This window comes from Pocillopora damicornis, chromosome 1 (genome assembly GCF_964200805.1).
Source record: "Pocillopora damicornis chromosome 1, jaPocDami1.2, whole genome shotgun sequence".
NCBI lineage: Eukaryota > Metazoa > Cnidaria > Anthozoa > Scleractinia > Pocilloporidae > Pocillopora > Pocillopora damicornis.
This window is the reverse complement of record NC_142670.1, coordinates 35529607-35544981: the sequence shown is the minus strand read 5'-3', so window position 1 is coordinate 35544981 and position 15375 is coordinate 35529607. Positions and strand designations below refer to the sequence as shown.

The 15375-nt window shown below is 36.4% G+C and overlaps 1 protein-coding gene and 1 non-coding gene across 3 annotated transcripts in view; one reads left to right on the top strand and one right to left on the bottom strand.

Annotated features, from left to right (window-relative positions):
- Positions 1–8222: 8222 nt before the first annotated feature.
- Positions 8223–15375, bottom strand: part of LOC149053527 (uncharacterized) — a 79348-nt gene continuing 72195 nt past the window's right edge. The window contains exons 1-5 of one of the 2 annotated variants that reach the window (XM_089202820.1): positions 14363–14752; positions 12601–12629; positions 11806–11901; positions 10609–10642; positions 8223–9849 (exon numbers count right to left, since the gene is read on the bottom strand). In XM_089202820.1, coding sequence (XP_089058946.1) covers positions 9771–9849; positions 10609–10642; positions 11806–11901; positions 12601–12629; positions 14363–14424 — 300 coding nt within the window. In that variant the 5' untranslated portion in view covers positions 14425–14752 and the 3' untranslated portion in view covers positions 8223–9770. Of the gene's footprint in view, positions 9850–10608; positions 10643–10724; positions 11902–12566; positions 12630–14362; positions 14753–15375 lie in introns of those variants that run through there. The other variant, XM_089202824.1, reaches the window with a different exon arrangement.
- Positions 10885–10957, top strand: Trnat-ggu (transfer RNA threonine (anticodon GGU)). Its single transcript has one exon. It is a non-coding gene; the product is annotated as a tRNA-Thr (tRNA).

Genomic DNA, 15375 nt, shown 5'->3' with positions numbered 1-15375 from the left:
GAGGCCCTCGTACTGGCTATCCGCGAGGGAGCCAGCAAGAAAGGCCTCGTTCAAAACAGAAAGGAGAGATTCGCTCAAATCGTTCCAAAAACACGAGTAAAATTCTGTTGGGAGACCATCAGAACCGGGTGACTTGCCGGTCTGAAGGCCTTCCAATGCAGTAAGTAATTCTTTATTAGAAAAAGGGCCTTCACATAGATTGCGCTCATAATCAGTCAGTGAAAATTCGAGGCCGTCAATTATTTCAGTTTGAATTCGCATATCAAGAGGATCTTGGGTGAATAAATTCTTGTAGAAATTGGTTAAAATTCTTTCAAGATCATTTTGAGAATTTCTGAGGACACCGTTCTCGTCAAAAAAAGATTCAAAACTATTCATGTCAGCTCGTTTTTTCTCCAGACGGAAGAAATAGCGTGTTGGTTTCTCACCTTCTTCGAACCATTGTGCTCGGGAGCGGACTTTAGCTCCTTCGGCTTCTTTCGAGATCAGAGAGGACAATTGGCTTTCCAAATCGCTAATTACACCTGGGTTATTTAAGCGATTAGAATGTAAAGCGTTTTTAGCATGGGTTAATTGCTTAGTAATTAGGATTCTTTTGGCATTTGCTGTTCTCTGTTTACGGATACAGTATGAAATACTTGTTTTGCGGATTTCAATTTTTAGAGCATCCCACCATTCGCGAAGGGAGGCGAATTCGGGGATTTTAAGCTTAAAGTTGTTAATCGATTTTGACATAATGTTTTTAAATTCTACATCTGAGAGTAAAGAGCTGTTGAACTTCCAAATTCCAGGACCGTGATTAGAAGGGTTAGTCGTTAGTTCAATTTTTACAAAGTCATGATCGGATAGGTCGTATACGCATGGAAGAATATTACATTTCGTTACTAGGGTTAAGCCTTTAGCGACGAGAAAGCGGTCAATTCTAGATGCCTGGGTATGGTCTTTATTAGACCAGGTGAAAGTTACTTTGCGCGGGTTGTTTTTGCGCCAAATGTCTGTAAGTGAGAAGTCAGCACAAAGGGATCGGAGAAGTTTTTGATCAGACAATAGGATGGCGGAACAATTTAATTTATCTAGGACATTGTCCACACAATTAAAGTCTCCCCCGATCACTAGGTCCCCTTGGGGGAGAAAGTAATTGTGCAGACAAGAGAAAAAACTTTTACGATCCGAAATAGTATTGGGAGAGTAAATGTTTACTAAATTTAGTTTAGAATTATAGTAGTCAATGAGTAAGCTCAATATTCTTCCTTCGGAATCGGTCAAAAAACGGATAATTTTGCCTGGAAAGTTTAGAGAAAAGAGGATGGCAACACCGGCAGACCTGCCAGTCCCGAAGGACCACAGACATTTGCCGCGCCAGAGTATTTCGAATTCCTCCGCTTGTTTTTTGCATGAGACATGTGTTTCTTGTAAAAGGATTATGTCACAGTTTGAATAATTTAATTCTTGAATAATTTTTCGACTTTTACTGGAGGACCCGAGTCCTCGCACATTTAGAGAAATTATTTTAAGCTTACTCATTGAATATAAATAAAAAATTAATATCTGTACCGCCTTCTCCTAGGTTTAGCTCTCTCCCATCCATCATCATCAGTTTCGGAGCCAGAGTAGTCACGGCGGGAAGATCTATCGCGGTCATCGCGGCCGCGATAATAATCTCGATCGCTTCTATCTCTCTCTCTTCTGTCGTCTCTCCGGTCATCTCTTCGTTCTTCTCGATCGTCCCTCCCTCGCTCGTCTCTTCGTTCTCTTGGTCGTTCTCTTCTACCTTCGTCGCGTTGTTGTTCTCGTTGTTTCTCTTGATCTTGTTGTTTCTGTTGTTCTTGCTGTTCCTGCTTTTCTAGTAATTTCTGTTGTTCTTCTTGTTGTCGCTGTTGTTCTCTCTGTTGTTGTAGTTTTTTCTGCCTTTCTTCTCTTTCCTTGGCGCGCTGGGCTCGCTCTTGTTTCTTTTCCTTTTCAGTTTTAGGTGGCGTTGGCTCACTATCGACGTTCGCGCTGAAGAGCAGGAAGGGGCATTGAGGCATGGAATGGTTGTCCGCTAAACAAACGGAACATCTTGGCGAGTCTTTACATTCTTGAGCTCGATGCCCAGGGCATTCACAATTAAAACAACGGACTGCAGAGCAGTCTTTGGCCATGTGGTCAGTAGCTCCACAATTCCGGCAAGCTTTTGGCTGATTTGGGTACCATATTTTGATAGGTTCACCAGCTATGTTGATGTTGGCAGGGATAGTTCGATGTAGCGCCATTCGAGCCGTTCTTACTCCATTCTCGATATGTTGTGCAATTTTGTCGCGCCGAAATGAAAGGACACGACCGTAGTGGCTGAGTCGGCCAATCACGGCAGTGTCGGGTAGTTCAGCGGGGGCTTCATGGATCTTGACGAGGACCAAACGATTTTCGCAGTCGCCCAGGAACACTTTGAGACCGGCAATCACGACAAAAGGTGTTTCAAGAGCGGCTTCTTTAGCTGCACGGCTCTTAAAGGTCACGATCCAAGATCTATTGGACGCCTTTCTCTGGATTCCGGTGATAGCGTCAATATCGATTTCTGCCGCGTCAAAAGCTTCGAGAATTATTTGCGATGTGACGGTTGTATCAACGCTAAAATAAATAGAGCGATCCTTCGTGATTCTACTTTGACTAGGAGCATTCAAAAAAGGCACGGCCTGAAATTTCACACCCTTATTTTCCAGATTTTTTAGTACCTCAGGGATTTCGATTTCCACGTCTGCGCCCCAGGACTGTGAACCTTCTACCACGCTTGCGTCTACGACGTCTCCTGGATTCGCTGTCGAGTTATCTGTAGTAAACTGGCTGATATTTTAACTTTCCTGGCTGTCCATGTTGACCAATTGCTGCAAAAGCAAGGAAAATAAACTTTTCATAAGCCTTTTAACCTTACCCAAGAGGCCGAGAAGCTTTCAGTACTGTTTCGGCCTTCTGGGCCTCATCAGTGCAGTGCTGATGCTAAGATGGAGGTAAGGCTATATAACCACCCCAAGTGATCTCACACGTGTGGTATCATTTAAGCCATGCCAGAGTGCTCAAACTAGATAAACTAGTGAGCATGCATAATGCTAGCAGCAATGACTCATCCTAGTAGAGTGCTCAATTTGGACATGAAAGCAAAGCTTTGTATGCCAAAGAGCTATATATATGTATATAGATTTATTGAAAGAAAGATCATGCCTGTTTCATTGATGGATCTGGCGGTATAGAATACAGAGATATAGTTATAGAGATCTGTCCGGATAAATTTTAACCACATGTATCGTCCACTGCATCGCACTACTCCAGTTCCGTAATCTCCACAGAATTCACCCAAGAAGATTTGTTGCCTGATCACGGCCATCACGAATTTCAAGATTAAATCCCCATAGACAGGTTTGTGGAAAGTAGCTGCGTATCGTAAAGTTTAGTTCCACATAATGTCCCCGTGGAACTAAAATAAATTTTTTTCCATCGAATTCCTGCACTCGTTCCCAGCCTTGTGCTTGCTTATCATATTCCAACAAACCTGGAATAACTGCAACAAATCAATTAGTCTGGTTTCAACAAAAACAATTAATTGTTATTAGATTTTAGACCATTAGAAAAATCTTAATAAAAAATACACTTTCCCTTTTTTTATCCTCCGCACAGGAGAGAGTAAAGCAGTACCTACAAATCGACCTCTGCTTGAACTGGGACAAAAGACCCACAAAACGAATGACGATTTCCAAACTTCAAGGTTTCAACTTCAATGGAATTTTAATGCGCCCATTTCACATGCATAGTTTAAGTTGTATGATACACTCATATTAAAGAGAGATAACGATCTCTTTCTCATCTTTCAGCAGATGCTATCTTCGTTCATCCTTTAAGTCTTCAATACCTATTTTCCCTTCCCAGTGGTGCCCATCCCACCCACGGAGCCTCCCCTCCCTCAAAATTAGAAAAAAAAATTTAGAAGGCTTAAAAATTTTAGGTTATGGTTGTAAACAACCGAGGCGCTTACAGAAAACAAGGATGAAACACCAGTTGGCCATTGAAGATACCATCACAATGTTGTGAGCTGGAGAAGAAAAGTGGATATGCTTAATTTTCTTTCTGATTGTGAATTTAAATATCTATCCTTTTAGTAGCCATCGGTTGTTAACATTGCCAACCAAAATTTGTGTACTTGTTTAGAACTCGTTTAAGAGTTCTATTCAGGCACAATTATAAAAAGCGTTAGTTAATATGCTTCCATAAGTCCTGAAGCAATCGGTATACGTCGAAGCCGATGATTTAGCCTTCAGTTTTCCTTTCTTTATGAAAAAATATCAGGATTATTTGCCCTGGAGAAGTGGAAAATTCTGTCTGGTTCATTATTAATTTGAGGTACGCTGTCGTCGATTGACTCAGCGCGTTTACCTTTATCTTCATCCTCATCAGACGCCAGTTTAAATATTCTAATATTGGAAGCAGAAGTGATATGTTGACTTATCTTAGAACCACCTCACTATTCATTGTAAGCCTTCATCAAGCCAAGTTAGATTTATAAATGTAATTCATGTAGACGCACTGACATGCAATATTAATTGTTCTCAAAGAGAAAATTATATTTATGTATACTTTTATCTTCGACTAGTTGATTGACACTTTTCTATAAACCGTTATTTCACCTGAGTTTTGGAAATCATTGCTAGTTTGAGAACCAACTCTGAAAAAAAGTGTATTGAAAAGAAGCCGAATCTCTTGTTCGGTCCATTACGAAGGGACCAAGATTGAAAACAGCACGATCCTTTATTATACGGTTTATTCTGGATAGTCTATGAACGATGAATCTTGTTTTTCTCGACACCTGTTTCCTGAAAAAAATATGTTGATATGTCGAGAGAGTTGACTCTTCTTTAAATCTGAAATTGGGATGGGTCATTCTGCTGAAAACTTTACAAGCTTCCTGCTTCTTGTTTGTGCTCTGATATCATTTGAATTTTTCATTTGATCGAGTTGATTGTTTTCCAAAATTCTAAACACCATTGTTCTTGACAATGTCATGTTGTTGGTGGAGGGGAATGAGATTTCAATAAATTAATCTAACGCATAACTCAGAGATACTATGATTAAAAATTGAAAGTAATCAAGTTTATTTTGCAGTAGAGAATTACTTCGGACATATTAGAAACTAAATTGCGGTGAAGCAGGTAGCATATTCATCAACAGGATTGACATCTCTACAGATTGCGTACATGCATTTATCTTGCAATGAAAAAGGAAGGCTCGCCGCCTTTAGATAGAAAGTGTTCGTAATAGAATGACTAGGTTCTTCATCGTTCTATAATTTGTTTGTAATTCGAAAACCGTCACTATTCGTTCTTTTTGGCAAGAAAACGGCCATCGCTCTTTAAACAACAGATGTTTCAATATCTATATAAATATACTAGTTATATTTTGCATAATTTATGGTGCGAACGTCGCGAGAAACTATTTAAAGTGTTTTTTAATCATTGGATGAAGAAAAGCCGCAGAAATGTTGGGTTTGCGATTTTGTGGTTTAACCGGTCTCGTTCTTCTCAAAGTAAATCTGCTCAATATCATCATATATTGAAGATAGAAAGAGAAATTGCAGTTTGTCACTCTACTGCAATAATCGTTAGACAGCACATCATCAAAGAACTGACAGAAAAAAAGATCTGTATGCGTTGCGCGCTTTCTATATCACGTAAAAGAATAATTAATTCAGCAATTTTTCAATTTCTCATTAGGACATAGATTTTTGAACAAGGCTTCTAGAAAGACTCCACAAAATCGAAGAGTTGTAAACTTTTTTTAAAAGATTGTGTTCGTTTCTCTATGAATATCACTGTTTATCGTTCACAAACTGACTTCTTCCTGTCTTTTTTCTCAGGTGTCATTTGACTTTCAAATTAACGTTTGAACAACTTAAAAGGAATATGTTTCCCTTTCATTAAAATTCGCATCTCTATTGTAAAATACCATTACAAAACATACACTCTTGTTTATTATTTCGATTATAATACTACTATTTGCGTTTTTCGAAGAAATTAGACTCTTTTCTATATCGATCAATTGGTTGATTAATATGTTTAACTTTTTTCGTGTCCTTTGTTTCTCAAAAAAGGCGGAAAATGCACCTAACGATAAGAATCACAAAAATAGAGAAAAAAAAACTAAAATGATCGAATTACAGAACTTCAGAAGCTAGAATAGTTTAAGATAAATATTGTGGTAACAAATAGAACAAAAATAATTTTATCGAAAGGATCGCCATCTGTCAACATCTATGAAGCTTATTTCCTATCAACAAAAAAATTCTTTCTACTTTCAGATATAACTTTTGTACCGTAAAGTGAGCGAGAGAGATGAATTAAACTATTATGAAATAAGAACAGAAAGAAACAAAGCTCTTATATTTAGTACCTGAATGTTGATTGTCCCTTTACTCTGAAAGAATCTGATCGCATTTATCCGCATAAGCACAAGATAATTAGTTCACACAGGGGTAAAGGGTTTTACAGCTGTTTTAACTGTTGTTTTTAATAAATTAAGTTTTAAATAGACAAAAATTTCCATCACGTAATTTTCTAAGTCCACGTCTACCTCAAAAGAGAACTGAAATAGGGTATATTTGGTTTTTTTTCTTTTCCCTTTTATCTTTGAGCAGTTTTAATAACTTATTTATATAATGTTGCAATGAACTGAATAAACTGACTAAATTATATGACTAACGTGACTATTCATCGGCAAAAAACGCTTTTATTATTTCATAACAGTATTTGACTTTCAAATCCAAATTATGCCAAATGTTTTACCCTAAATACATTTTTTTTATTTTTTTTATTTTCATGAACACAGACTTACTTTTTTGAACCGAGAATCCAAAACTACGGATCTCATCTCAAAAGCATTTTCATTTTCTTCTTTTATCAACTTCTCGAAAACGAAACTTATTTCCGCGATATAATGTCCCTGGATTGAAAATGACCCGTCAGTGGAAAGATAAATATGTTATTTACCGACTGGGAGGTTCTTAGGGTTTAAATCTCCGTTAGAGGGCACGGTTTTCAAGTTTACCCCACAAGGATCTTCCTCAGCCGGTCGATAGTTTACCATCACTTTCTCTTTTTTTCTCAGTTCGTGAAGGGGGGGGGGGGGGGGTGTATTTTACAATTTTCTGATCTGATCGGTTCTAGGAGCGGGCAGTCCCGCTTCTTCCCTAACCGCCCAACCCCCCCCCCCCCTCCTCTCACACACCCACACACGCTCACAGCGGGTGATATCCGTCAGGTGATGAGTTGTGTTCTATGTAGATATCCATTTTTTGCCAGCGGGGGACAGCGTGTTTAAGGCCTTTCTCATATATCACTACTACTAGGGTTGACCTACAAATGACTTATGTAAAGTTTTACTCCTCAAATCATTTTCGTTGTTTGCGTAAAATTGGTTTCCAAACAAATTTGCTATCGCAAATATATCATTGATTGGGTTATAACTCTTGACACGCGGTCTAAACACCATAGGTATTTTTCACTCCTTTGCAAAATGACTTGGAGAGGTATTTATTGGCATTTTAATTAATAATCCTCACGTACAGTCATTTAATGCCTGGATTCTCCTAATTTTTTCGGTGAACAAAATTTAAGCATAGTTATGAGTTCTTCTAAACTAAACTTTCGGTAAGTTCTTTCAATTGGGGCTTCCACATCAGAAACCGAAAGAATTCAGGGAGCGAAAGCTGAATTAAATCCCCTCGTTTCTTGTAAAGTTATCTCTTCAGTTAACCATGGCAAGGAAATAAGATGTAGAAGCGCCATTACAAACAAACGAACAAACGAACAAATTCTACGAACCGTGACTTTCCATGTCATTTAGTGAGTAGCATTACCATTGAATAATCGTAAATAGAGGCGGACAATACTTTTCGATAGATCATTTGACTGGTTCTTAAGAAAATTTAGAGTAATCTTCGCTGTCTAAAGTAAGTGTGAAGTGTCAAAAGCAAGCCAAGTTCGCTTTGGGTTTGCTTTACTGCGCTCTGTGATTGGTCCAGAAAACTTGCACCATCCTGTCAACCAATCAAATCTAAATTAAAAGCTAGTCGCGAATTGGTCAGTCGCGTTTGCCTACGCTTCAGGCAATGTACTTTAACCCTTTAACTCCCTGAAGTGATTACCAAGTAACTTCTCCCTCTAGTATCCTTACATTATACAGCAAACTGGTAAGGAGAACACTCAGACTCATCAGGTACAATTTATTACCTTGATTGAACACCTAATTCTCGTAATCAGTTAACAAGGAAATGTGTAGTAGCTAGAGGGGAGAATTGACAATCAGATCTTGGGAGTTAAAGGGTTAATTGTCACCTTTCTCAATCACTAACCGAGTTTTGGTTTCTACGCTGATTGCTCCAGAGTGGTCGACGAATTTTTAAGCGTTGCGCATGGAAAGTTTCCAAAATTAGGGTATAAAATCGTGTCATAGTCAACTGATGCCGAGAAAGAGGCATACTCTGATATCATTTACGAATAACCTCATTACTAAAAAGGTTCACAGTTTTATTACTTCCTTTTATTTTTCTTGCTCGACTTTGTTTCAGGCTTGCCAGATTTCTTAGATGCCTTTCTATACAGATAGTACAAAATCACTCCAGCCAGGAGCGGCCAAAATCCTATTTGCAGCAGTAACTTAGGATCGAACAGCGACTCCCTCTTAATGGACATGAGCTCGGTGGTAAAAATAAGTACAGAGTCGGCTATGTGTGAATAGAGCAAAAATAAGAAAATGTTAGGATTTGCTTTTTATTCAGTAACGTAGAATGATATTAATATCATCATTAGCAGAAAGATTTCTTCATAACCCCATACTATTCTAAAACAAATCAAAGATGTAGTCCTAAAGGCAAAATATTGTTTCTGCCATTATTTTTTTTTAATCCATAAACTATCTGCATAGTGAAGAATGGGGCTGCGCAGAAATCTTGCTAGGAGAGCGAAAAGGAAAGGCTTCTTAACCATTCCCATTCTGTGTTATAACAAGAAATTTAAAAGAAAATTTTTCCCTATTTGGCTATTACCACATATCCAATAGATATCTTGTTCATGATTGGTCAATGACTCATGCTCAATAAAATAAGTTCTAGCTTGCAACACAGGATTTACATATTGCATGTGCTCAGAATTAAAGACAAACAAAAAATGCTAAGTTCTAAACATTTCAAAAAACTTTATACTTGGTTGAAATGTCATAATTATTTTATAAAATTGTCATTACAAAGAAAATATGAGCATTTTCTAACTCGTTGGAAATTTCTTATTCTAAGTAATGTGTGACTGAGGACATACAAAGAGATTTGAAAAATGACTTAAAAATCAAAAATCATACAAACTGCTTTTGCATTTAATGATTAATGGCTGCTTGTGATGTTCTGAAATGTTTTGGTTGTCCAAGTTCAATTAACCCTTTAACTCCCACAAGTGATTAACACAAAACTTCTCCCTACAATATCCATACATTCTTCAGCAAACAGGTCATGAGAATATTCAAACTTATCAGGTAGAAGCTGCTATCTTGATCTAGCATCAAGTTCTCATAACTAATTTATAAGGAAATGTGTAGCAGCTACAGGGGAGAATTAACAATCAGATCTTGGGAGTTAAAGGGTTAAGTAAACTTCCCAAATATCACTTGTGTCATAAATCAGGACTTGCACTTGTGCTTAGGCAATTTTCTGTATTTATAGGCCCCCTTAGTTCCCCCATGGTCATTTTTACAATCAACATTTACTTACGAGGAATAACTTTCTGAATTCCACGAGCTTCGTACCCTAGGTGAGGAGGGATGATCAATTTTCTTTTTTCACTGAAAAGAGAAAAAGTAGAATCGAGGACTGTTGAAAAATATCAGCCTGAGCACTGCTTCTTTAAACTCATTTGAGGGAGCTACAAAAATGATCAACCAAAAGGGTTTTTGAATTTATTTGTAGAGAATAAACAATGTGAAAAGAAGAATAAGAAAGGCAGTTAAGACAGTAAGGGGCTATGAAGCCCAAAGGGAGTTTTACTTAAAAGTTGCCATGCCAATCTTATTGTCAGTTATGTTTGCAAATAGCTTATTTCAAATTAATAGAACTTGGAAAATAGTACCAATCCATGGGCACAATTTTTTGCACCCCAACTTGTCGCTTAGAAGTAAAATTTTAAGCAGGTATTTTTTTTCCACTTGAGGAAATCCTGCTAAGCTAAGCCCCACTTTAGAAGAAGTCCCTTCCTCAATGGCACTAATTGCTAATGACATAAATCTGCTCATGATGAAAATATTTCACCTTATTGTTGTTTTTTATCACATACTGTAGTATGTATAGCACTTGGATGGTATATTTGGACCCAACATATTGACCAGCTCTCAGTTGGTAGAGCACTGCACCGGTATCACAGAGGTCATGGGTTCAAATCCAGTACGAGCCTGAAATTTTTTCCAGGTCCTATTTTCAACTACTCATTTCAGTAGAGTTCTTAGCTGCGAGGATCCTTTAATTTCATCTCTTCGCTGCAGTGCAAATATATGAATTTCATATATCTAAAATCATTATACACATACTGTAATATTTCTAAATCTTACCCTATGCACATTCCTTTTATACCCATCTCCCAACCTGTAAAAAAAAAAATTACAGAAATAAGTGAAAAAATTAAGGTGGCAATTACTTGTAAAGTGGTGAACTTTCTGTCACTGCAGTTCACATAAAATCTTAACATCTCTAAAAGGGCTTTAACTGAGAGCTTTTAAAAAAAGTATTACCAGCCAGGCAAAAGAAGAACTCAAAATATTGGAAGTCATTATTATTCATCACCTGGATGGTTTATTTGGACCCAACATATTGACCTGCTCCCAGATGGCTTGTTAGCTCAGTTGGTAGAGTGCTGCACTGGTATTGCAGAGGTTGTGGGTTCAAATCCCATACAGGCCTGAATTTTTCTCAGGTCCTATTTTCAACTACTAGTTCAGTAGTGTTCTTAGCTGCAAGGATCTCCTAAATTTGTTTCTTCATCACAGTGCAAATATATGAATTTCATATATCTAAAATCACTACACAGTAATTATTCTTTGGTTTTTATTTTCAATGATGCTCAGTCTACATTAGATATCACAAAAGGTAACCTCATATAATCAAATTCACCAGAACACTTGGCTGAGGACAGTGGTTCCTTTCTAGTTTAGCTTTTAATGTTTCCTCCTTATAATTTTTATACCTCACTATGTATGTATACATGACCAACAAAATGTCACATAGTTGTAAGTAAAACTTTAGTAGCTAAATAATTCACATATTGTGATTCAAGAGAATACTTCATTTACGTGAAATGAAGAATTGGGATATCTTCGCATCTCTAAAATGGTTTTAACTAAGAGCTTTTAAAAAAGAATCAGAAACCAGATAGTAAAAGAAGTCAAAATATTGCAATTAAAACAATTTTCATTTGACTAAGTATAAGTATTGACGGTAACTAAGTTTAATTTTATGGTTTCACTTCAAGTTTCTATGTGATTGGCCATGCAAGAACACTTGCTCCATATTCTCAACAAATCAGATTTTAAAAAAAAAACCAATTGCCAGTCAAATGCTCACTTGAGTGTTCTCATGCTTTATATATTGTTGCTAAACTGTGTTCTCATCAGCTCATGATTTTAAATTTTTTATTTTTTTTGCTATAGAGAGCAGTTGACTGATAACTTTGGCTTAATGGCTTTATGAATCCAAAACTAAATCACCCTGATAGTATTGCAAAATAATCAACAAGGCCTGGAGCGAGTTACCTTTTATAACCTTCCCTTTGCCCAACTGGAACTCAAGTGGCTCCCTTCCTTTTGCCAGGGATGAGTCGAACATTTGTCCATTTTCCAGTGTACCCTAAAAGAGTTTATTGTCAAATTAAGGAAATTCAAACATTTGTGATAGCCACATCTTTAATAAGAATTGAGAAGAGATTTTTACTTTTTGTTGTTGTTTACTTTGTGTTGTTGTTGGTGTTTTTAAATTTCATTTTGGCAGTTTATTTTTGTCTTTTTGTTTAGACAGTCTAATTTAAAATGATAATAGAAAGCTAAAGGGAGAGAATGCCAAAATCTATTTAATATTAATAACATCTTGGTACCCAAGTGATTAAAACAATTTTGGTTCAAATTTCCAGTGTACCCTTCAAGAGTTTATTGTCAAATTAAGGAAATTCAAACATTTGTGATAGCCACATCTTGAATAAGAATTGAGATCAGGTTTTTAATTTTTGTTGTTGTTTACTTTGTGTTGTTGTTGTTGTTTTTGTTGTTGTTTTTATTTTGGCAGTTATTTTTGTCTTTTTGTTTAGGCAGTCTAATTCAAAATGATAATAGAAAGCTAAAGGGAGAGGATGCCTAAATCTATTTACTAATAACAGCTTGGCACCCAAGTGGTTAAAACAATTTTGGTTCAAATTTCTGGCTTGAAAAATGTAAGGATGTGAGAGCATCCTTTCCTTAGGAATTCCCTGTGATGCTTTCAAGTAAGAAGTAGACAACATGAAAGTCATATATATACATACTGTATAGTGAACAGACACAATGTCACCATTATCTGCTTTGTCCTCACAGGTAGCAGGCTTGTACTGAAATAGAAAGATCATATGATTTTATATAGAATACTTCATGAAAAGTCTGTCCATATGGTAATTATGCACAAGTCAGCAGTTAAAATATTCAAGGACTGAGATTTCTGATATAAAACTAACAAGTGCAGACAGATAATGATGACATATTTACTAGCTCTACTAGAAGCTTCTAAACTAGAAAAAGAACTGAAAACTCAAAATTTCATCTAGATTTATTAGTCTTCATTTTTGCATTCTTTCCTGATTAGTGTGAAAATTTCTATAATTTAAGAAAATTAATTAAATAACTGCATTCTGTGCAAACCCTAGAGGGAATTTAAGTAATGTCTTTAATACCTTGGATTTGATTTTGCTCCCTCACTTAATTATATTTACAATACTCATCTAATTTAACACACTACTTGATTATGTCCATTGCCCACCAGTTTCCAAATTTGGCAATAAAATAGTTCATTGAAAAGAACACCAAAAGCCATCACAGAGCAGAGGATATTCAGATTACTGTGCAGACCATCTTTTCTAATGCTAAAATTATAGTGGCCCAAGCTTTTTTTTGTTTACAACTATTTTGAGAATATTCTTCACAAAATTGTTGTGTCACTCATATTCTACTGAGTTTCAACACAATACTTTGAATGAAAATTCTAGTGAATGTTTTAATGAGACTAGGATTTTCCCTTCTCAACTCCATTTTGTTTGTTTTAATTCAACAATATATACACAGTCAGGTATTTGTACTCTTCAGAAATGCACAAATCATACTTTTTCTCTAATATATATTACAATTAAAATCTCGTGCTTATTGGATTGGAACATGTATGAATATGATTCATTGTTACATTGTATGAGTTACATTGTATGAATCACATGTGAACCAGTTGCACCCATCTATTGAAGAACAGTCTACAGATTTCTAATTAGATCTATGCTTTTAAGTCCTTACAAATTATATTTCATATAAACTAGAATGTCAAAGCCATGATGTTAACCTAATCACTGCTGCCAGGAGACGAGATTTGTAACAAATTATTAATTTCTAGCATCACTTTAGACCACCTGTCGTGACACTCCTTCTCAAATAGCCCAGACTATTATGTAGTGTGCATGTATTTGAACAAAAAAGCAAAAATGTTCATAGTTATTTAATTTTCCACTTTTTCTCCATGAGGAGCGCTTGAAAAATATTATTTTGAATATCGATGAAACAAATACCGCGATTAAAGGACAAAAAAAAAAATATCGCGTGATATTTTAGTGTCTTTCGCCCGTGACGGACTAATCTCGTTCACATTTACCACAGAAGTGTTATCAACTGGCATACACAATACATATCAACAGTTTAATCGATATTCCAACAACAAGCTTTAGCTTAGCCGCTTTTGGCGAACAAACGAATATGGATTTTTTTCAGTATAACATATTTTGCCATAAAGTTCACCCAAACTCCTCCCGTACGTACCGTACGTTCGCAAAGTTTAAAAACTTAAGCTTCTAATTTTCTCGACTGCATAACAAAATCCGCGCGGGTAGGTTATCGCGACAAATTTCGTGAATTTTCCCTCAAATAATACCAATTTCACAGACTTTATAAATGCTCGCTTTTTTTTCTTCGAAGAAAGATAAAATCCAAATTCAAAATTGCAGAAATTAGCACCCGATCGATCACAAAGAAATACTACCAGTAATTTGAGCGCAAGAAGCTTGTCTGAGATTTTAATCTCTTCACATACCTCAACAATAGTTTATAGATCCTTTTTCTTTTTGGCTCCAGCAGCATACCCACATGAAACATCTGTACCACAGAACAACAATCTTAAGTTGTTCTTCATTGGAGATCATCATCCAATTTATGCGATCTATGAGTGAAATGGAATGTCGGCCGTAATCTAATCGTGGCAAGCGGAGGCAGGCGCACTCTTCTTTCACCTCGAGAAAGCCTGGGAATGAACCTCAACTCAATATGGCGGACGAGGAGGGCCCAGACGAATCGGAGAAAAAGATTGACTCTCTATCGCATCCAGAAGTGATGGTTCTCTTCTCGGTGAAAAAATTTGGAGAACATAGTGGAAGATCCACTCCTTATATATATATAATTTTATATGCCTTTTAATAAACTTTCAGCTGTAGCTGTCATCCAAAATGCGACAGTGCATCACTTAAAGAAGGCAATACAAAGACACATCTCACTTAAACTCTTCAGGGAAGGAGGTCTGCATATTGTCTCTTGGTAAATGGATAAGGAATCAAATGATGTCAAGTTTACATAGTATGGTTTTACATAGTTTTATATTTCTGATTGATGTAATCAGATGGCCCCTATACTCTGTACTTGCAAAATCAACATAACAGTCCACTGCATTGTGTGATTGATACATATTTATGTTTTCAGTCATGAAAATTTGATACTGAATCAAACAATATAACCTAATATTCATTTATTCAACCATTAGCCGACCATTAAGGACCTGTCTTCTCATTAGCTTTCTTCTTGAAAACTTGTCAATATTCATAGTACAACACTCAAGGTGGTAGAGGGTTAGATATTCACTTTAACTGTTCAACTTATAACAGAAATCTATTACGTCAACAGAGATGATGGAATTGAAATGCTTACTATCAAATAGCATAACAGCTGATCAGTAACAAAGTAGACCTTTAAGGGAATAATTAATGAGTATAGAAATACTCCAATGACAGCAAGCTATAACCCACCAATAATTACAAACCAAGGTGCTACAAATAG